The 23,447-nt window shown below is 27.7% G+C and overlaps 1 protein-coding gene across 1 annotated transcript in view; it reads right to left on the reverse strand.

The window, feature by feature from the left end:
• LOC113556860 overlaps positions 1–23,447 on the reverse strand; it is a 503,097-nt gene that overhangs the window by 140,786 nt on the left and 338,864 nt on the right. The window contains exon 2 of the mRNA XM_026962058.1: positions 10,713–10,851. Coding sequence (XP_026817859.1) covers positions 10,713–10,851 — 139 coding nt within the window. The remainder of the gene's footprint in view (positions 1–10,712; positions 10,852–23,447) is intronic.

The following is a 23,447-nucleotide window of genomic DNA, read 5'->3' on the forward strand; positions in this document are numbered from 1 at the left end:
TCGATTTAATGGAGTTTTTTTTTTTTAATGGAAAGGTTACGTTGACATATCCAAAGTACAATCTACATCCAATTTCCGATCGATTTCATATGCTATATGGACCACATTTACTATCCTAAAAAGTGTTTACCGAATGAAAACACATTATCGTTAAGTCAATAGCTTATCCTCTCTAAGCTAACTCGAGAATCGAAAAATAAAATTATTTTAGAAAACGTATCTAAGCTATTGCCTCACTAAAAGTGAAGAGAATAAATGTAACATTGACCAAAATAACGTTATCAATTTCTAAGTTTTATCTGAAGTGTTGTGTATAAAAGTCATTAAGAATAGTAAATTTAAATATACACAGTAAACATTTCAAAAACAAAATATTAAAACACTTAAAATTCAAAAATGTTGAAAAAATCATTAATGTATGCGATATGAAAATAGTTTAGCGTTATATTTATAATTTATAGTTTATTTGTTTTAATGTTATAGTTACTAAATTATATTTATAAATTTCAATAGTTGTCAATATGGTTTACATAAAAAAAACTAAAAGTCAAAATGAACAAATTGTTATCAATTTAATAATTTGACAATCAAATAAAAGATTTGAATTGTATTTTTTTAAGAAATAATAATGTTATCGATATAATCAATGGAGCAGATAAATTGAATTCTTAAAAATATCACTTGTTCAAAGTTTGAACTAGTTACTTATTTTTGAACTTTAAAAACTATAGTCCAAAAAGTGGACGTATGTTATTATTATCAGTTTTTGTCACTTTAATTACAAAACAGTGCTCAGAATTTGTGTATATACTATTATTATTTTATTTTAGTTTTTAGTTTTTATATAAACAAAAGAGTTTTATAAATGTATAAAAAGAAAAGTTTTGTTATTCGCGTTTATTTTAGTCACACAGAATGTAAACCTAAAAAGTCCATAATTTTAATATTACAAAACCAAAGTCCAACCAAGCATAAGCATAATATATATTCTAGTAAAAAAAAACATTCTAAAAACCTTTACTCTGATATTATAATAAAACATTTTAAAATTATCAACAAATTTATTCAATAATTTTTCAAGTTGGGTATATACATATATATATATGTGTGTGTGTTTTTTCATCTGCATTTAAATTATTTGTGTTTGTTTTTGATGCTTACTGACATTTAGATCAAAGTTAATAACCATAAAAATTATCCAAAAAACATATTTGGCTATATTCTGCAACCTCACGAATGCAGAATGCATGTTTTTTTCTTTGTGGTGAAACACTTTACACAAAATAAATGCTTTAAAAAGAATTACGACTTTTATCGAACTAGGTCTTAATTGACGAAATTAATATCAGCTATTTACAAACGGTTTACATGAATTCGAGAGCTTAGAGATATTGCACAATATTTTTATCACGAATTTCACCTAAACCGTAATCATTGCTGTTTTATTATGTTTTATTCTGTTATTGCACAACTGTCAGGCCTTTTTCAATTAATAGCAATCGGTATAATAATATTCTGTACGGAACAAACAAAAACAAAAACCATGTAGACGTACGGTAGACAGCAATACGAGAGCGTATGGGAATACTCAATATGTGCAGAGCGTTAGGTTGTAAAGAGGCTTTAGTCAAACAGTAATCGGATAATTACGTAGCACTTGTAACGTCGAGCATTGTATTGTAAGACTGCGACAACGTCGGTAGCCAAGTTCGGCAACACTATACGTTCTGTATTTTAGAGTTCTGATCAACGAGACCTGCTTGTATAATAATATTTTGAGTATTTATATTATTGTTTCACTACTGTTGGCTGGCAGAAAATATGGCGTAATATTCATCAAACGACAGAGGCGGTAAGTATACTGCTGCTGCTGTGCACACCGTAAAGGATTTGCCCCTGCGTTCGGATTAAAAAAAAAAAAAAAAAAAAACACAAAATTATAAATATATTCTTTTTTTGTTTGCGTTTTGTTTACCGTTGCAAAAACATGCCCACCGGGCGCTCCTTGTGTTCCTTTATTTTTTTTTAATCCCTCCAGAAAACCCGGATGAGTAATTTCGAGACGAATAGAGAAAGTAACGAGGGAAAAAAATACACGCACATATACATACAAACCCGTACGATATTATACCTCCCCAGGGGCTGATTAATAAACCGTTACAGCGTGTCCAAAAGAAAACGATTTTTCGTTGAATTTAGATCGCAAAAAGTCGAAATTCCGCCTAGTCGTCACCTCAAACCTGCAATGCTTTGAACATATTATTACTATCATAATATTGTTTTATATATTTATTTTTTTTTATTATGATAATACCAGATTATGATGATTTATTTTTTCAACTACATATATTATCTCTTGCTTATGGTGTAATTAAGTTCGATTAGCGTACATCCGGACTTATGTGTTTCTTGTTCGAAGAAACCATAGTTCCGTCAAAGAATTGGTCACTTCGGTTTTGAAGATTTGTACTCAGATATAGTGAACGATTTATGATATTTTATAAGCTATTGTAGTCTCGTATAAGATATGATGACATAGGTATACCTAGACGTTTCGTTGTATCGTTCGCATCTGTACCGTAAATCCGTACCATATCGATCGTTTATGACTGCAATGCGCACATCGATAATCTTGGTTGTAATCGTATTTAAAGTATTTATTTTTATTTCTTTTAAAATATAAAACAAAATCATTCGTATTATAATAAGGTATAGATAAGTACTTATTACTAACTATAAATAAAATTATAGTATGCGTTAGTGGTGTGAAGAGGAAATTAACCCTATTGGTTATACATAATACAATTACACTTAAAAATTACAAACTACATATTTATTGGTTTATTATATAGCTATTTAATTGTAAATTTAACTGGCATGAACAATTATCAAAAATTGAAAAAGATGCCATATTTATACATATTTTTTATAGTTGGCGTCGGAGATTAATATTTTGAATAAAAACGTTTTTAAAAAGTTTGAAAACCTCATTATAAATTGTAGACCTTTGAAAATTGTTATATTAGTAAAATACCATAACATATAAGTTAATTTAACATTATGTATTTTGAAATGATTGGATTGGGTGGATTCTAGATGCATTGGCAGGGACCCAAATTTGTATACCATTATATATTACTACCAGACTGGTCTGATCGCTACTTGCACAGGGATAGTTTGAATCAGATATTTAATGTAGACTTTAGAAAAAGGTGAAAAATATGCAGTTTGATTTAAAAGTAAGGTTTCCAGGTTAACAGTTTGTTTAACAGTGTGGTTCCAAGATATTTAGTTTCATTTTGTACTGATATTATTACATAGTCTAAAAACATGAAATATACATTTTATATTTTTGACTGAATATCATCATATTTTTTACAAGTATTTAATTTTTATTATTTTCACGGGTTTGATCTAAACTAAAAAGACTTAAGGATCCCACTAACAAATATATGTTTTGAAAAACATACTGCTGTATAATTCGTAATTGATTGTTTCGAAATAATAAAAATAAAATTTACATCATTCTATTTGTCAACTACTTATTCTGATAATGCTCTGTATTGGATAATAAACATGTACGAATAAAAAATAAAAAGTGAAATATATCATGAATATATATAAAATATATTATGAGCATCATCTGAAATGAGTGTAATTTATTAATGGAAAATGTTAAATGTAAACTTCTATGACATAGTGTAACATAATTAATTTTTTTATAACGTGTTATGCAATCTTAGGTGGGTAAGTAAAAATGTATTTAACTTAACCGATTTTTTTTTTTAATTATCAGTATATGTAACACATTCTATGTACGTATATATTTATTTAAATAAAAAAATCTTAGGACAGATAAAATAATATATTCTATTAGTCTCGCGACAGTAATTAAAAAACTGTTGCAAGTGAGTAAGCTAATAAATATAATTAATCAAAAATATTACCACATGATTTAAAAACATTAAAATACTTATACTGTTTTTTTTAATGTAAAAATTTGAACATCGCAGGTAGGAAAAAAAGGAAAAAAATAATTTATCATCGTATAACCATATCGTAACAGTGTAAACCATACATGGCAACTTCGATGACTATGACATTGATGATGATGATGATAATGATGATGATGATGATGATGGGTATAATATAATTGTCTTTATTGTCTGCAGTTCGGTTGACGGAAATGATTGGTAAAACAATGAAGGGAATTCAACAATAATTATTATTATTCAAAAGTCTGGCCGTCGGCAATCAAATGGCTACAACGAATCGCTAAATAATATTATTATCGTTTTGCCCAGCGTCCATTGTTTTAATTGTTGTGTAAATCTTCAGTGATTGTCAAAATACGTGTTTTTGTACATGCTGAAAATCGACTGCAATAACCGTATCCCGGCCCGTCCACAAAAACAGTTTTATCCGATTACGATTACGTTCGTGTATGTTTTTGGTGTTCTTTGATTTTAAGTCATCCGTTTCGCTACACTAGCAGAAATGTAAATTTAATTGATCTATTTGAAACGCTATGGCATATTTCAATAGGGAGTATTTTTGATCGTTATTCACCAATAAAATTTAGATGTAAATGTTATTTTGCTAAAGTAATATATATATTTTTTTTTAATTCCGAACGAACGCCAAAGTTTATGAAAGACAATTTACATATTTCGATTTTTTTGAATCTATAATTGAGTTTTGCCAGAAGTTTTACTGATCAAAATATATTCTAAAAATATATCCGATCAAAATAGATCAGTAGGTAAAAAAATGCATTGAAATAATATAACTACAAAAAAATTTCGTTTATACAAACATTTTCTCGGTTTTTATTGTTTATTATTAATTCAGTTGTTGAATATAAATTATGTTAGACTCAAATACCTAAGTAGTTAGTTAATTTAAATCTAATAATATTTAATAGTTTATTCTGAAATATTTATTAATAAATATATTTAATTATTTAAATATTAGTAGTCTTGTTTTATAATCATTTACTAGGTGGGTACTTAATTAAAATATTAATAATCAATGCAAAATATTTTTATTAAGAGTCAAAGCGCATTTACTTAAATTCAAAAAAGAAACATTCCATGTTAAAAATATTTACTTTTAAAATTGCATTAACAATTTTATAATTATATAATATGACTTAAACATTTTACAAAACAAAAATATAAATTAACAAAATATGAATAGAACGTACCGTTAAAAAACATATTATTACCTTTTTTTGTATTATGATGGAACTCTTGGGAAAATGTTAAGGGTGTTCATTATTATTTGCGATTTAAAACTACTTTTGTCCCAAACATTTTTCTCTTATATTTAATCTCCCTAACATATCTTATCGTTTAATCTCTGGTATTCCTTTATTTTGAAATTTAATTTTAGAGTTCACACAGGTATTACCATCCTTGTCACGTAAATGCGTACAGCTATTTTAAATTATAATCCTCCTACTTACTTACACAGCTAAATATTATTCACACGTCAGATTTTCGAAAACAATATTTCATTTGATATTTATCCTTTATTTACAATAAAAACAATTTTACATTTATCTGTAAAATTATTCTATAAAACAATATTAGAAAAACTCTCACTTTAATAAAATAATATGACGTGTTATGCGAATCCCAAAAACATATACTTATATTAAATCATTAAAATAGAATCATTCGTTGTGTAACAACTAATAAACATTACGTACAATTTCAGTTGATCATTAAAACATAATTTTTATTATTATTTTGTTCATCTATAGATAGTAATAGTTGTATAGTCAATTAAAAATAATTCTAATAATTTCAGTTTAAACTCGAAAACACTTTTTTTAAAGTAGTATTTAAAATCGCATATTGGTTTTACTTCAGTGTTCATTGTAACCATAGTTAAACTAGCCATAAGTTGTAATGGTGTAGTTGCTAATTTCTAATTAATTAATATTTTGTTGTATTTTATAATCATATTAAATTTTTTTAAATTTATTATTATAATTATTGTTTTCTTTTATTATAGAATACACTGCATCATCGAATAAATTCACAAAACGAACGAGAACTATTAAAATTAACGAAGAACATTAACGCTAACCTACAAAGTAATCAGTATGCAATTTTTGAGTCAAATTTTAAAATATGATATGTTACCTCCAAGTAGACCACGGCAAATACTGATTAATGGTCGCGGCAGTATAGGTACGCTCGACATTTTCAAAATGAAGTATTGGGGCCCATTCGCACAATACAATAACTCGTCCATACCCGTGGTACAGCGGCGGTGCTGGGAAATCATAATAAATCAATGGGCACCGGGAAATGTCCGCCGATCGATCGTTAATCTTGAGAGACTGTGTCGAATGCATGTGTAAATAGAACTGAACGTAAAGAAATCGCCGTAAAGTATCGCACGAGGTTATTTATTTTGGTTTTATTTTTATTTTATTTATTTTTTTCATTTCACGGTTGTCTGATATATAAAGGTCATGCGTTTTTTGAAATTTTCTATGATGATTAGGACGCACACCTTATATTATCATCTACATACTGCGTATAATAACCGTGATGTTTGCACGCACTGTTGCGCTGACAAAAGAAACCCGTTGATGCGATGTCGATAAAAGGTGCGACGGGTGGGCAACGACGACTAGTCCGAAGGGTGTTTTGAATTTTTGAAATCACTCTCCACTGCAATACAGTGACTTTGAGTCGGGGTCCATCCCTGGGTTTAAAGACAATAACCGCAACAGCGAGTGCGTGTGTGTGATCGCAGTGCACACACAACGTCTCGAGTGCTTTTAACTATTCAGCGGTTGTGGCGCGAGATGAGGGCGAGAGTTAACGTCAGAACCATCGTCGGCAGTGGCGGCGGTGGAGGTAGTGGTTTGGGCAGTGCACAATTCCCATGACTCCCTGCAGCATTACCGCTTTCTCTACATTAATGCAGGTGGCCTGTGCTATTACGTGGCTCCCACCGAGTTTTATACCGAAACCTAAATGGGATAATATTCGCATAGTATTATCGTTGCGTACAAAGCAAACTGCTTTTTTTTTTTTTTTTTTTAGCTTTTTGCACCCACGCACATTTCAATTTAAAAGCGGCTTTCAGCCCGTACGAATTTTATCGAAATGTTGGGATTTCACCGATGATGATAACGAAACTGCGATCTATTGCGCAACCCTCGACGTACATTGTTAATTATGCACACATAACGTAGAGCTTTCCGTCTATGGGACCTTCACTCGTTATCAACCTGTCGATTTCCCGCTAACATTTGTATTGTGATTTCCAGAAAAAAATAATATTAATAATATACTATATTATAACTGTTCATTATAATTATTATTTCATAGAGGCTTTTACTCCGAACGCTGATGCAGGCTTCAGTCAGTCGCGACTACATTAGGGAAAATTAATTTTTATTAGATTATTTATACAAATTAATTTAACTAATTTATTTTTTTAATTAAATAATTTTATTACATCGATTACATATTTTTGTATAATACCTACCTATCTAAAAATATTTGAGTTATAATTGACGAATGTGATTGCTTATTTACAAAAACGTTGAATGAATTCATGCGTGAAATGATATTACACGGTGGAGGAGGTACTACGAAAAAATGTAAAACTTATAATATTGACAATCTAATGTGTAAAATGATAAAATGTTGCAGACAAATATGATCAATTTGTGGAAAATTTTACGTACCTATCAGGAAGTCTTTTTGAACGATAAAAGCAAAGAAGTACGCTATAACGCGTAGAATATTACTAACACTATAATTAAACCATGTGCATTATTATTCAAATAGTTTTCTGGATTTTTCTCGTTAAATTCTTTACTGTATAGCTTGACCTAAATACTAGGAGATCGGGAGAAATTATAGTATTATTAAATTTAGTACTACTACCTAAAACACATAACGAATAAAACCAAGTTCTATAGTCACGTGTTGGCTGCTCAATGCTTCGAAAACAAGTACAAAATCACGTCAACATTATTAACGTTAACGTAGATATAATCAAATAAAACATAATATAATTACTACCCAAGACAGCTTGATAATCAGGTTGCTATATCGCAGTTCTTTAACTGTTGATTGATTTTATTCATCATCAGTTAGTCAAAATCTCTCATATTTTTAGTTTGAGTGCTTTATTTTTATTTTTAAGGAAAGCGTTACTTGATTGGCAGTATAAGCCACCGGACCAGACATGGATAAAATACTTTTAAAAAGTATTTTGAATAAATACTCGAATATTTATAAACAAAGTATTAATACCGTCATAACAATTTGAATAGTTTTAAAAATACTTATAAATAGTTTTTTTTTTAGTTTCTGTTTAATATTCTTTTATTAAATTAAATTCATTTTATCATAAATTGTTTTTTATTTTATTTTAATGAGTATCTACTAAAATATTAAAGACAAAACTATTGCTGAAAAATAAAAATATTCGGTGGTTCAAATTGTTTTGTTATTTTGAAAATTAGAATGATAACAAGAAGAATGTGTATAATAATGTAGTTATTTTTAGGAAAACATTAAGAAAAACAATTATCGTAATAATGAAATACTTTTTAACAGATATTCAAAGTCATATTTTAAGAATAAGTCGTGAATATCTCTTACGCAGTAATATGTTTATCAAATAATCGACATAAAAATAAAATTATATAAATTCAACAACCATATTATTCACTCCTATTTCTAGTATTTAAATTCGATTTTTTGAAATTCTAATATTTAATTATTAAAAACTGTATTTTCAACATTTAGAAAACTGTATCATTTAAACGTTTTACAGTGGTGATATAAATTTATTTTTCAAATGAAAGCTACTTTTTTACTGTAAATTGTCAAGTAAATGACTTTTTTCGTAAAAATTGAAGAGTTTTTATCGTAAATTAGAAGTTTTTCAGTTATTAAACTTTTTACACTAAAGACAATAATCCTTAACAATGATATAACAAAATTCTAAAATGTTAGTTTATTAAAATTAAGTAGGTAATTCATATAAAAAGTTACACGAATTTAAAAATACAGTTGTTAAATTGGTATACTCGTAAATTAAAAAAATCAGAATTTTATAAAATACACTGAACGGAAAACAACGTGAGTGGGCATAATTGATAAATTAACCTACGTTTTTGTATACGTATGTGTATGCATACGTATATCTTAGACAATTTTGATTCAACTATTATGCATGAAATATGCACGCATATTTTATAGTACATTACACAGATATTAGTCGTATTGGTATTATTGCTACCTATGGGTAAAGTACTTAACAGTATATTATGTTAACTCGTAGCACATATTATCGTTTTTTATGACTTACGTTTGCGCTGGATACATTCGTAGGTATATATTATATATAATACATGTTATTATATTATATTATATATTATAATAATGTATACATATTATTTATTTATCTATATAATGTTTAACATTTGGAATAAACCTACGTCGACCTACTAAGTTTCTGAATTTTATGTCCCAGGTAACATAACGTTTATATGGGATTTATAATGCGTTTTATTATATTCGTTATTCGTTTAAATCGTAATAAAAGAAATAAAAAAAAAAAAAACAAATAAGTACAAACAATTGAACAATTACAACAATGCCTAAGAATTATCTATTGTTTGTTATAATTGTTTGGTAGATTTAACAATTTTAGGGATCAAAACGAAGAGACACTATCAAAAAATATATCAATTTTAATAGTATAAACAAATTGTAAACTTTAAACTGTTAATGAATGATTTTTAATGATTGTCATATGATCTAATAATTTACCACTTAATAACAAAACAATTATTCTGCGTTAATTCTTGTAATTTGAATTAAACTTAACGTAGAAAAACGATAATATAAAAACAATTAAATTATTATGGACCAAAACGTTCTACAGATAAAACCTTTTGGTTATGAATACATTTTTTTCTACTTAGTTGGAACTTGTTTGTTCTGAATTAAATGCATATTTCTGAGAAACGAAATTCGATTACACAAAAGAGGATTGTTTATAGAATTTATTATTTTGTTGATAATTAACATTAATTTAATATTGTAATGGTATATAATTATTGTACGGTCTTACAATGGTTGTGAATTAATACTTTTTCGTTATCAGTTTAGAAATAATGGTTTATTTAATTATGTAGATTGTATATAAAATAATGTATCTAAAGTTAACCTAAAACTTCTATTTAAATAACAGATTTTCAAATTGTGTTAATTTAGAACATTTTAGTTCACAATCAAATGTATATAAATTACCTAAATGGTTATGTATTTGGGAAATTATATAATAAATTATTAACAACTAAATGTGTATGTATAAAATATTATATTAAAAGACCGTTTAATTTCGAGTCCACGAATTCCTTCGCTGGCTAATATAAGACATCGTTGAATACAAAAAGTTAAGTATATATTAGATACGTATATTGTAATAATTCAGTTATGCACACGACATCAATCCTAAATTACGTGAGATATAAATAAATATAACGATATATTACGATCGGTTATTTTTATATTTTTTTTACAACCGTTGTCATCACTAATTCCATAATATGATTAAAATAATGAGTGGTATTTTATAATCTTAATTGTAATCGTCGTGACCCGATACAGTCTTACATGACGACGTATTTACGAGTATGTATTATGAAATCGGAAACTTACCTGTATATCGCAGTTTTCTCATATCTGTACCAAACCACCAGTATGACAGTGTCCTGTGGATCGTGAGGTATCGGTGGCGCAATATCACACGGCAACGACGCAGTTCCGTGTACGACGGCGAATATCTGTCTCACGGCACCTGTGAATAAATACCACACGGTGATGAGTAACATGATGGAAATATTGTTTACGTAACCAAAATAATACTTTTTCCGGGAAGGGGAGGTGGGAGGCTAATATTTATTTTTGCATATAAAAGCTTAACTGAAATCGCTTACAACACTTTGGTATACTGATGGCGTAGATGTATAATATTTTAAACTTTTGCAGCAACCTTAATGCGAATTATAATTCCAATACATGACTACGTTTCAAGGAAAATTTTTTTCTGCAACCAAGAGTGGAACAGCATAATCTCAGCTGTAATTTTACGGACAATGCATACAATAACTAGACAATTTTCTGTTTCTGTACACTATAGATAAAACTTGACTCTGATGCAATAGTGCAAATATGAAGGAGGAGGATATTGTAGTAATTTAAGTATTTTTAAAATATAATTTAAGATTTTAAAACCTCTTAGACTCTTCTGGTCTCGTTTATGTCTAGTCTACACCGTTAACTTAGACATGTTATCTTACCTTTATCACATAAGTTAATTTGGTGTAAACTTCTAAAGCCGTATATACAAGATTGTCAAAGGGGTTAGTTCGGTTAATAATTAGTTGTTACTTACTTAACCTATAAATATATATTAAAATTATGAATAAAATGTATGATAAATAGTGCTAACATTAAATTTTAATAGGTAACACACCTGTAACCTACTTACAGTGGCGTAGTCAAGATGAGGGAGGGGCTATAAAGGGGTTATACCCCCCTATTGGCCATATTTTTTATATTAATTTGAAATTACGTTGTTAGTCATAATAACGTTGTTGTGACGTTTTAAAATTAATTTTTGAGTTTTATGCTTATCTAATAATATGAAAACGTGTATTTTTAAACGTTTTTTTTTTTTTTATATACATTCTAGACCTCCACGTTAATTTTATAATAGACACCTAGTATTTATTTTTGAAAATATTACATTTAAATAATACAATAAATAGCTGTAATCATTTTTCCATTTTATTATTTTATAATGTAAAATACAATTATAATGCTTCCGATTATTACTATTATTGTTTTTATAGTTCTCAATATTACAATTTTTATTTATATATTATGTTAACGTTTATTTTATTCACAGTTTATGTAGATGAAATAAAAAATAGATACAAAAATTATTACTCAATCACCAAATTGAAATAAATTAATGTTGCCTGTACATTTATTGACACAATGATTAATGGTTAATATCAGATTATAATTATTATGATGTGGGAATATTATTAAAGGTGAACTCTTTTGACAACATTAGATTTAAATGGAAATATTACATTCACGTATATATATATATATATATTTAAATTATTATTGTTTATATTTGTCAAGTGAGGTGCCGTTATTTATGGTATGACGATACATTTGAACATGGTGACACTTAAAAAATGGTGATTTAAACACTTCCAACTTAATTTCAAAAGATTCTAGAAATATATAAATCATAGCAAAAAGAAGAAAACTGCCAAGGTAAGTAGAATTTATTGAAGTTGGTATATTTTATTTTTTTTAGTGCGTTATAAATTTTCGAATTTATTTAAATTATATACTTTTGAAATCCAAGTTATAACTCGTATTTTATATTTAGTAACATTTATTATTTTTAAAAAACATAGTACAGGACATCCGTTGAGGCGTATAAAATCCCGATTCTTTAAATATTTTATAACCGTTAATGTATGTAACAGAACATGGTTGTATGATCTGTAGACGCATTAGTTTAATGCAATTTTAAGTGAAAATGTTCGATTACAGACTGTACAGAATAAAACTAACGATAAACTCAAAAATATTGAAATAAATTTATGGTAGTTAACGAGATGAATAGAGATGAACAGAATCAAATTTAAATAATTATTGTGTATTAATTAAATAGGAATATCAGACGCTCTACAGTATAGCTAATTAATATTAAAGTCATTACCTATTAGTTATTAACTTCGAAAATTTCGAAGATTTTCGTTTTGTTACCACCATTTGCGTAAAACTAGAAACAACATAAAAAGGACAGGAGTTTCGGGTAAAACCGATATCACCACCATCATTGTGTTTTGTTGAAATATCATTATTATAATATTGCGATTATGGTTAAAAGTTGGTAGTAAATAATAATTATAATTATTTTTGGTTCATAATTATTTATATGAATATTATTTATGGGAATTGCACTATTTTATTTCGAATTTAGTTACTTATCATTATTTATAATTAAAATATGTCTATTCGAAAACACTGTAAAAGAGTAAACCATTGGTCATCAAATGGCCCATGAACACATTTTATCCGGTCCGCAGACAAAGAATAAATAACACATATTACGACAAAATTATATCTGTTATGATTGTAAATTATTATTTTTGTTAAATATTATTGGTTTTTAAATAACGTAAATATGCACTTAAAATTTTGATAGCCCGCGAAAAATTTTCAGATTCCTAATGTAGCCCTTCAAAAAAATATTAATTGGTGACCCCGGAGTAAACAATAGACTGCTAAAAATAAATTATTCCTTTAACGTTGGCTAAAGTTCACGTTTTATTTTATTAACCGTACAATGTATGTTTAATGTTTATATTGGATGGATTAATTTTATATGAAAAATCCATGATAAATATATGACTTATATTAAACATAAATAAAAATGTATTATTAGCAGAAGTCCTATTTATTTAGTTTTTTTCTTTTCCTTTTATTTTTTTGAATTTATAGTAAAAATCACAAACGTAAATTTGAAATACTGAATTATAAATCCTTAAGTAAATATATCGATAATAACGATAATTTTATTATTACGACAATAAAATAACTCGTATTTTATCAAAATACGGCATGAACGAAATCTCGATCATGGATAATGTGTAGAGTTTTATCGTCTTCACACTAGACTATTACTTATTATTGTATAGAATTTTTACAACTTAGTAAACGTGAATGTAATAATTCAATGACTATTAATATAGTTTGTTATTATACTAAATATTTTATATTTCTCAGGAAATCTCCAATGAGGTCAACAAGAACTTAATGAAATATAGACGAGGCAAAAACTTGGCATTTCAAATTTTACACGAAAGCATTATTATTTACTTTGTTATGTATTTTGTTTTGGGTACAATGCAATGACGTTGAACGTGATAATAATCATAAGCTACCCATATTATATTATTAAATAGTGGCGATTAGCCTGCCATCTTATTTTATAAATTCTTAAAACTATTCGTGTACTATTGATTTTTTAGTTTATTCAAATAGAAAACATCAAATACTGGCTAAAAATTAAGTTATGTTGCAATGCAATTTGATAAATCGTAATATTTTGTAGGTAACCATATAATTGTACGAAAAAAAAAATAACAGTTCGTTGTATACGCGTAGAATAAGGCATTCGCCTATAACAGCCAACTAACAGTAGACCAGCGGATTCCTACGAGAAAAAGCCATTTCCGTGTGTTATGTGCGACAAGTGGTTCAACAACACCAGCCATTTAAAGATTCGCCGGACAACACACACGGCTTAGAATGAGAAACTTTATCAGTGTGAAGTGTGCAAAAAGTCTTTCAGCCAGAGCAACAATCTGAATATACACTAGCGGACGTACACAGGTGAAAAACTGTATCATTGCGACTTATGTGATAATATTTAAACTCAAAACAGCACTTTAACAGAATACAAGCGAATGCACATGGGCGAGAAACTATACTTTTGTGACACGTGTGGTAAGTCGTTCACTCGTAGGGGTGATGAAGAGTTAACGTCAAGCACACACCGACAAAGTCTAAAATCTTAGACAAATTAAGAGAAATCTAAATTTTGAACTAGATTTACAGAATTAAAATAAGAATAGCATTTTTTATGACATCACTTTTAATGAGTTGTTTTTTTTTTTGGAGAGGAGTGGTAATAAAAGATTTCATTAAACAAATAATGCAATTTCAATGTTTTTTTATTTTTAATTGAAATGACGAATCGAATGTTAAAAACTTAAAAAAATATATTATCAAGTTAAAAATGTTTAGAAGCAAGATTTTAGAAAATATTGTTTTAAATCGTTATTATGATAATTGAATGCATGACATTAAGTTTTATTTAGTTCGATCTTTGTTTGTTATTGTTCGGTTAAAGTTGGTGTTGTATAAAAAATGAGGATAAAGAACAGGCATCAAATACAAAATTGAGTGTATACTATAGTTATTGGATTTTGTTATATTGAACTACCAGTATTAATAAATTATACTCTGTCACTAGTAATGGTCAGTGTTCGTTGTCACGGACCTGGTTACTCGTAACCTGTGGATCGTTATCAAAGAAAATTGTAGCCTTTTCCACAAGTTCATTCTTCTAAATTGTTACACGTTCAGTAGTTTTCATTCTATTAAATTCGCATTTTACCGATTTTGGTATTCCTTTGAATAAAAAACAGGACTGAATTCTTTTAAATTCAAAAATATATGAATTAGTAGGAAATAGAATATATTATGACATATTTTCAAAATGATTTAACAATAATAGATTACTTCATAGATCTATCTAATTCATATATTTATTCCTAAATTTATTTCTTTAATTAAACAACGTAATAATACTATTACTGCTTTAATATTATATTTAAATAATTATATATATATATATAATATTATATATTACCTATTTAAAACACAATTATATCAAATAGTTGAAAAGTTTTTTGTTCCAATACATTATACCTTTTATCTTATATACAATATGATTATCCGTAATAGTTAGTAGTTATAAAATAAAAATAATTTGTCTTTTATAATACAACATATATGTAATATTGTAAATCATAAATGTTATAAAACTGTAAATACAATAATTTAAACACTTTAATATATATTAATATCACTGATCTAAGCCAGACTAATTAAATAATCATATAATTCTTAAAATATAAAATTGTCATGATTATTTTCTTTATATTTAATACACAAGGAAGAATACAATATAGTTCCATTATATTTTTATTCAATAACGGCGAGTTGTATAGGCAAAATAGCTACATATACTTAATGTCAACAGGTTAACAGAGATTAATACATTTTAATTATTATAATATTGTAGGCACTATATTTTTTTTTGTTAATAAAATTTATTTATCTATTATTAAATAAAATAATTAAAAATAATCAACCAAAAAAAAAAAAAAAAAAATATAAGGATACATATAATTTTCCAAAATTGTATTATTTCTGTTCAACATAATACACACTGAAAAAAATTAAGACATTTCCTAATAAAAATAATACATTAATCTCTTGAACAATTTACAATGTTAATTATCAATAATACACTAATATATTTATGGAATGGTATTAAGTATATTATTCTTTTTTAAAGGTTTTAAAAAATGTGTTTAGCATAATACATTAATATATATATAAACATGCATATTCCAATCAAAATTTAAAAAAATTAATTTTTAGCCAACCAAAAATATTGTTCTTTGAAGACTTGTAAATATATTTTAAAAAAATGTATTTAAAATCCATATTGTTTTGAGTTAAACAATTATTATGCTACCATATATTATTTTTACTAACAACAATAATATTATGATATTTGATATGGCACATCTTCAAAATTAATGTTTAAATGTTTTAAAAATAAACAATAAATAAAAAATATATGTATATAATATATTTTATAAACTAATAACGTAAATGTCAGTATTTAGCCGTAAGTTTTTGTACATATTTTGTGTACTAATTATTGGAGAAGTATTTTTACTTTTACTTATTCTCTGCAAGGACTTGTTTCGATGTGGTCGGATGAATTAAATGTGTTAGAAACATTTTATGTCCAGGAGAATGTTAAAGATTTTTCTGAATACAGTAAATTTAAATTAATCAAATCGAAACTTTTTATGGATAATAATCAGAATATTTACGTTGCAAAGTATGCAAAGCAAATGTATTCTGGTTTTATTTGTTTTAAAAGATGTTATTAACTACACTGACCTAAATTCGAACAATGAAAATGATACTTATTATTTGCAAATTAAATATACTATAAGAGAAAAAAAATCACTATTAAATAATTATTTCTTTTTGATCATACCACTAGATTATAATATTATATACAATTCAGCTCTATGGATGTCGAGTAATGGTGGTGTATGTATTACAGTAAGGACCCCCAATACTTTCGTTCTACAATTCTTAACCCTTGACCGCCGCTGTCAACAACGCGTTGAGTTTATATGATTTTTTTTAAAATTAAATAGATTTTCTCACAAAGTCGACTAAAAACCAAACCGACGACTCAATAGATTTCGTATTATGCGTGTAAAACACAAATGTTATGTTGATGATACTCAAAAAATTTCCAAGGCTTAACAGTCTCAATAGAGCGTACAAGAATTACCAACGCATAAGAATGTACTTATATATAAATATATCATGTAATAATAATTAATAGTAGATGTATGCCATGAAAGTTTTATGTTCACATGACACGGTCGTCGTTATTATGTCATATCATCATATTTAACCCTTGATGTTATTTTTCGCTGAACAATCATCATGACCACGGAATTACGCGTTTAATAATTAATAATATAATAATAAATGCGTATGCATTTTATAACTAAAATAATTGTAGGTAGCTTTGCAATTTCGGGAAATAAAATGATTATTTTATTTTAATTGATTCAAATACATAGTAATACTTTCAGTAGTTTTAATATTTTTGGAAATAGTAATGATATTTGAATTTATAATTAAACTTAACAGTTCAACCAGTTGTACAAACAACATGCATGTAATGATGATAAATTTTCAAAATTATCGGTTTTGCGTAATGCGTGGAACAAATATATTGTATACAATATTTTCAAAACAAAAATAATATCCGAGAACGACGTTTGGTCAAAATTAATATCAGTTATAACAATATAGATTTAATTTTATAATTAACATACATTTGTTTTAGTCGTGGTTGGCTTTAATACGATTATGAACGGTAAACTCACCTGCAACTTATTATTATTATTGTTTCGGTGTAAATCATAGAAATACAAAGTGTTATACTGTATAGTTATTGTTCTCAGCTGAATCCTGTGCAAGAAGGTAAGAAAAATTACAAAGAATAAAAAATCAGAGAAATCGTTGTCAGCAAAATGTACGTTCAATATGAACATAGGATCCTTACACGGGGAAATATTAAAAATGAATCGTATAGTTATATAGGACGAGGGTATTTTCGTCGACTCACGGGGGTAGTATACAGACGTCTGCAGGTATAAGGGTTTATATACGACCCTGGCACTGAGTAGAGTTCACCGTTTTAATATAATATTATAACCGACACGTGTACCTATATATAAATATCATACGTTGGCCCCAAAATAGTCAACGACTCCCTTTATGCTCCCTCTATTATTATGATATTGTTTATTCGCTCTGATTAAGACTGGACGCTGGAGATGCATTGTGTTTATTTTAATTAAATCTCCGTATCCGTGTGTACCGCACGTATATCTAGGTTCCATACGATATCGTGGGCGAGTAATCATAATAATAATACATGCAAGACAATGATATTTTAAATGTAATTAAAAACATATTATTCGCAGACTATCGTTGTATCAACGTGGGCGAGACTTAAAATATAATTGTTTTGTTCATCTACATAGATCGTGTAGACATATCTTTGAAGTGTATGCAGGCATATCCGGCAGTCTTTCGATAACTTTTAGACGGCCTAATTTAATTGATTCCGGTACCTACGGTGGCAAAGTTAGGGATGATATCGGTGGCAAGTTTTTTATGCGAAAATTGTGAATAAAATAATCATTCGTTTGAACGTTTTTATAAAACTTAATATTTTGTTTGTGATACTCTTTTTTAATAATAAAAAAGTTAATAAAAACGTACCAAAGTATTAACACATAAAAAAAAATATCTGTTTGTGATTTGTAATTTTTTTTATTTTATATATATATATATCATTGTAATTAGTAAATGAAAACTCTAAATATTTAATATGATAGTATAACATTTAATTTGTATAATACGTTTATTTTGGACCGTTTAAATAAACAATATAATACATAATGATTCATCACGTTACATTAAATTCTAAAATAGAGTTACCGCATATTTTTGATTGTCTAAAAACATTATTGTCTGGCGTAATTGTTAATATTGCACAAAATATATTAATGTCTAATGGTTTTTTTTTTAAATATGTCTTTCAAACGGTATAAAAACTTACAAAACTAATTTTTCAAACATCTTATTTTCCGAAAAAATCTACCACTCGATAATCACGTCCGTAATTTCATATAATTATCTATATTATTATTATAACATATATCGCTCTCACGCTATTAGTTTCACAACTCAGTGTTATATATATTTGGTTTTTATTCCGTTGTTTTTGGTTTCTCGCCACATTTAATTTACCGTTCGTTAATTCTTGGGAAATGGATAGGAAGCGAATTGCCATCAGCAATAATGTCGGTTGTCTGATGGTGGTAGCATAGAAGCGGCTAAAATGAAAACGCGAGGTTATCAAAATGGAAATCGCGACCGTCACTTAGAAGGCACCTCCAAGCTTGTGCGACTCGACTCGCTAAATAAATAATGGAAACTTTCTCGTCGCTCCGATGACGATAACCGCGGGAAAAGCACTGTATGAACGACAAAAATGATAATGTTATAATTATACTTTACAATAGTTATCATTACTATAAACCGTGTAACAAATATGAAACACCGAAATAATGTTTTTAATATGTGCGCATTCCACGGTCATTTTATTCCTATAAATAATGTATCGTATTAATATAAAATATATAAACGAATTGGAATCGGAACACGACAAATTCTTCTAACGTGTATAGACATAGGACGGTATGAAACAATTATAGTTTTAAAACTATCGGTTAAGCGATATTATTGATTATTATTTTGAATTTAAGTCATATTTAAAAATAAAATTTCTGAAAAAAAAACATTTAACCTTTCACATTTTTTAAATTGTTATTGTTATTTTAAAGTTGTTGTTACTAATTATTATTAGTTATGTTATATTAGCTTGATGATGACCAATATTTTGATGGGTATTATATCTTGTGCCACTTCACTCCACTAATAAACTTTAAACACCTAACTATTTTATTATAATATTTCATCAAACTATTAATTCGAATTGTTTTTCTCATATAATATTATACTGAAATAATTCTGGTTCGAACTCTAAATAGTTTCAATGTAATCGATAAACAAACTCAAATTAAATTAAAAATAGAATATTCTAGCATAAAATCTCAATAAGTATACATAATTGTTTTTGTTGAAATTTATTTAGTCAATGAACTAAAATTCAATATAATATAAACATGCTTCGGGGTAAACATAGTATATTCCATTATAAGATAGCGTTTCTGTTTGATTAAACCATAAGAAAAATTATAACATTAAACCTATCAATTTTAAAATTATTTTCATTCAAGATTTTTAAAAATATTAACTCATATTTTTCATACAAGGAAATAATAATCCAAAACCATTTTCCGGACCTAAGTGGTTTTTAAATGATTATACGAAAGAGGTTTTCATGGTTTGGCATAATCCATTGAGCCGTTTATGCCAATCTTATCGGAAACATAATATTTTAATTTCGTATACGTTCAGTAAGGGGTATATGCCTGTTCATCGTTAACATGATTAGTTGAACGCGATGGGTGTTAGTATAACAACAACTATGGCAGAAATTTATAAGCCACATATCGCCATGGCCGTCGTAAGTAACTCAATTTTGAACGAATTTTTTTTTTTTTTGTTTTCATAAAAATATTGTGCCCTATCAACAACGAAACGGTGAATAATAATATTGCGACATTAATTATATATTATTATTTCAGAAACACACTCATGCACTTACGGTTGAGGTATATTAAAATAAAAAAAAACACACTGAACTTTCGGAGCGATGGGCGTTGTCCATGTGGGTAGGTGTAATAATATAACGATATCCACGAAAATGCGTCAGTAGGGGTAGCGCATGGTGGTGACTGTAGTGGGACGAAGGTGTCAGCAGTGTGTACGGGCATGGAGGTAAGTGGTGTGAAGGGAGGGGGTCAGAGAATATTGAACCTCTGAGCATAAATATTAATTAGCCCGGGACCATTTCGCTGGTGGTTTTTTTTTTTTTTTTAATATTCAAACATTATAATGGTTTTCCACCGCCACCACCGCCGCCATACTTAGGCCGAGTGAAAGGGTGTAGATGGTGACCTAGAACGAAGGAGGCGTCGGTCTGTACATAATTCACAATGTAGGTACCTTGACAAGCTTCTCCTCTCTCCAGCCACTAACCGTACAGCATCCTCCGCCGACGATCACGTCCCGAAAAACCGTGTCGAGCCGGTAGCGATATTATAATATCTGCGGTGGTGGTCCTAAGCCGTCTGCATGAAAATTTAAATCGCGTATAATTGAATTCTCATGTAAAACATGAGCAGATCCAATATACATTTATATAGATATATTATATAGTCGTATTGTCCGTCGCCGTCTATCGTCGACCGACGGCGATCACCACATCCACCCATCTCCCAACACAAACTGAATAATCATTTTAAGCTTTCCGGTTTTTTTTTTTTTTTTTGTTTCAATATTGTTCCAACGACCATTATACGGATTATATATTATATTATTAAACACTGATATTATACGGTTCGTGTGATGTAGGGGGGATTCGTAGTCTATACGATTATGATAATATTATACTCGTATTTTAGTGGTATTTATCTCTTTTTTAAAAAATTTTATATTTAATCTTTAAAATCAACATTTAACTATAACTAAAATGTCTAGTTTTGGATTAACACGAATGTTTCAGTTAGCACTACCGAGTCGCGTCATTATGATGATACGTAAGAAGCGTTCTACCAGTACATACCTTAGTGCATAGAATATGACAAGAATAAGTCGTAAAAAATTTCAAGAATTTTGATGAATGTAAACGTATTTAATAAATCATATTATTTTTTTAAATTAACATGCGTGTGGTATTTAATTATTCAGTGAGATTATAAGTCATTTATAATAAAAATATTTGTTAGTATATAATTATTATGCGATATTATTAACCCCCCCCTGGCTACGCCACTGCATATACTACCAGCTATCTCTACATCTAAAAGATATTATTTTCGAAAACCGATTTTGAATCGCTTTTATTACTTGTATTGAAACATTTTGGATGGATGACAAAACTATAAATTTTTAATAAAAAAAACCATGACTGAAGTATACCTGTGATATAAAGGCACGAGTGAATAAATTACAAAGAGTATACATTAACAATATTCAACATTGAAAAACAAGATCTAATAATTACTCAGACCCAAAGTGGTGATGTACAAAATTATTCTGTAAAAAATAAATATACAAAGAACCGACTACATTATGTATATTCACTCATTCTCGAACATAAACAAATGTAAATTGGAAGATATGAAAATGTCTAATATCATATTTTTCTTAATCTTGCGCGTAAATACTTTGGACTTTGCTTACTGCATTTACTTATTTACTTGTCTGTTTTGTCATTATTATTTTTATTATTTATGAATAAATTAAAATTAAAATGATGAATCATTGTTGTTTTCTTTGTATAACAGTATTATTATTTTTATTATAATATATAATAAGCAACATTGAACCACACAATAAAATAAAGTCGTTAATTGAATGAAACCATCTAACTGGAGTACAAAAAATAAAATAAAAACTTTTAATAAAAGTGCTTTTTGTAATATAAAAGTTAACTCAATAAATTGTCAAAAATATAATATAATATTAGTCTACAGTAGGTCGTTAAATTTTATTTTTATATTTCAGTCTACTTTGTCGGTTCGGGTCTTTGTAGTCAAAAAATATGTATTATCATATAACATAATTATTATTAACAAAATAATAAATCTATTTATTCAATATGTTTAAATAGTCACAAATTGGGACAACTACATTGCTTACTTATGTAGGTTTATTTTTCTAGTTATCAACTGCATAATATTCTGTTATGTATAGTAATATATATATAATGTAATTGTAGTAGAGTAAGGCTCTATAATACAGAAAGGTTAACTCTCAACATCAATCGATGATGTATTTAATTTCGAATACGCTACACGCAACTTTAATTTTAATAGTAAAAAAGAGAAAATAAAACGCTCCTTTTGCACAAACCTTTCAGTTCCAACACGAATTTTATAATTTAATGAAAAAAAATCTCAATGTACCTCGTTTCGTAGAATTTCTCTATGGAAACACTTGGGCCACACACACGTATCGTTGATTGCTAAGTGTGTCTCGACAAAACACGGAGCCCTTAAGATCGGGTAAACCCATAAACTATAACCACCCAAACCCCAGGGAAACAGAGCGTCTTAAAAGTCGTACAATTTATAATTTTGTACAACAATATTTTTAGGATAACGACAACAGTTATAAGATTTTGAACACCACTGTACACCGTGGTGTACAAAACGTTTCGTCACGAAGAAAACAACACAACGCGCGTAGAAATCGTCGTCATCG

Source organism: Rhopalosiphum maidis, chromosome 3 (genome assembly GCF_003676215.2).
Source record: "Rhopalosiphum maidis isolate BTI-1 chromosome 3, ASM367621v3, whole genome shotgun sequence".
Lineage (NCBI taxonomy): Eukaryota > Metazoa > Arthropoda > Insecta > Hemiptera > Aphididae > Rhopalosiphum > Rhopalosiphum maidis.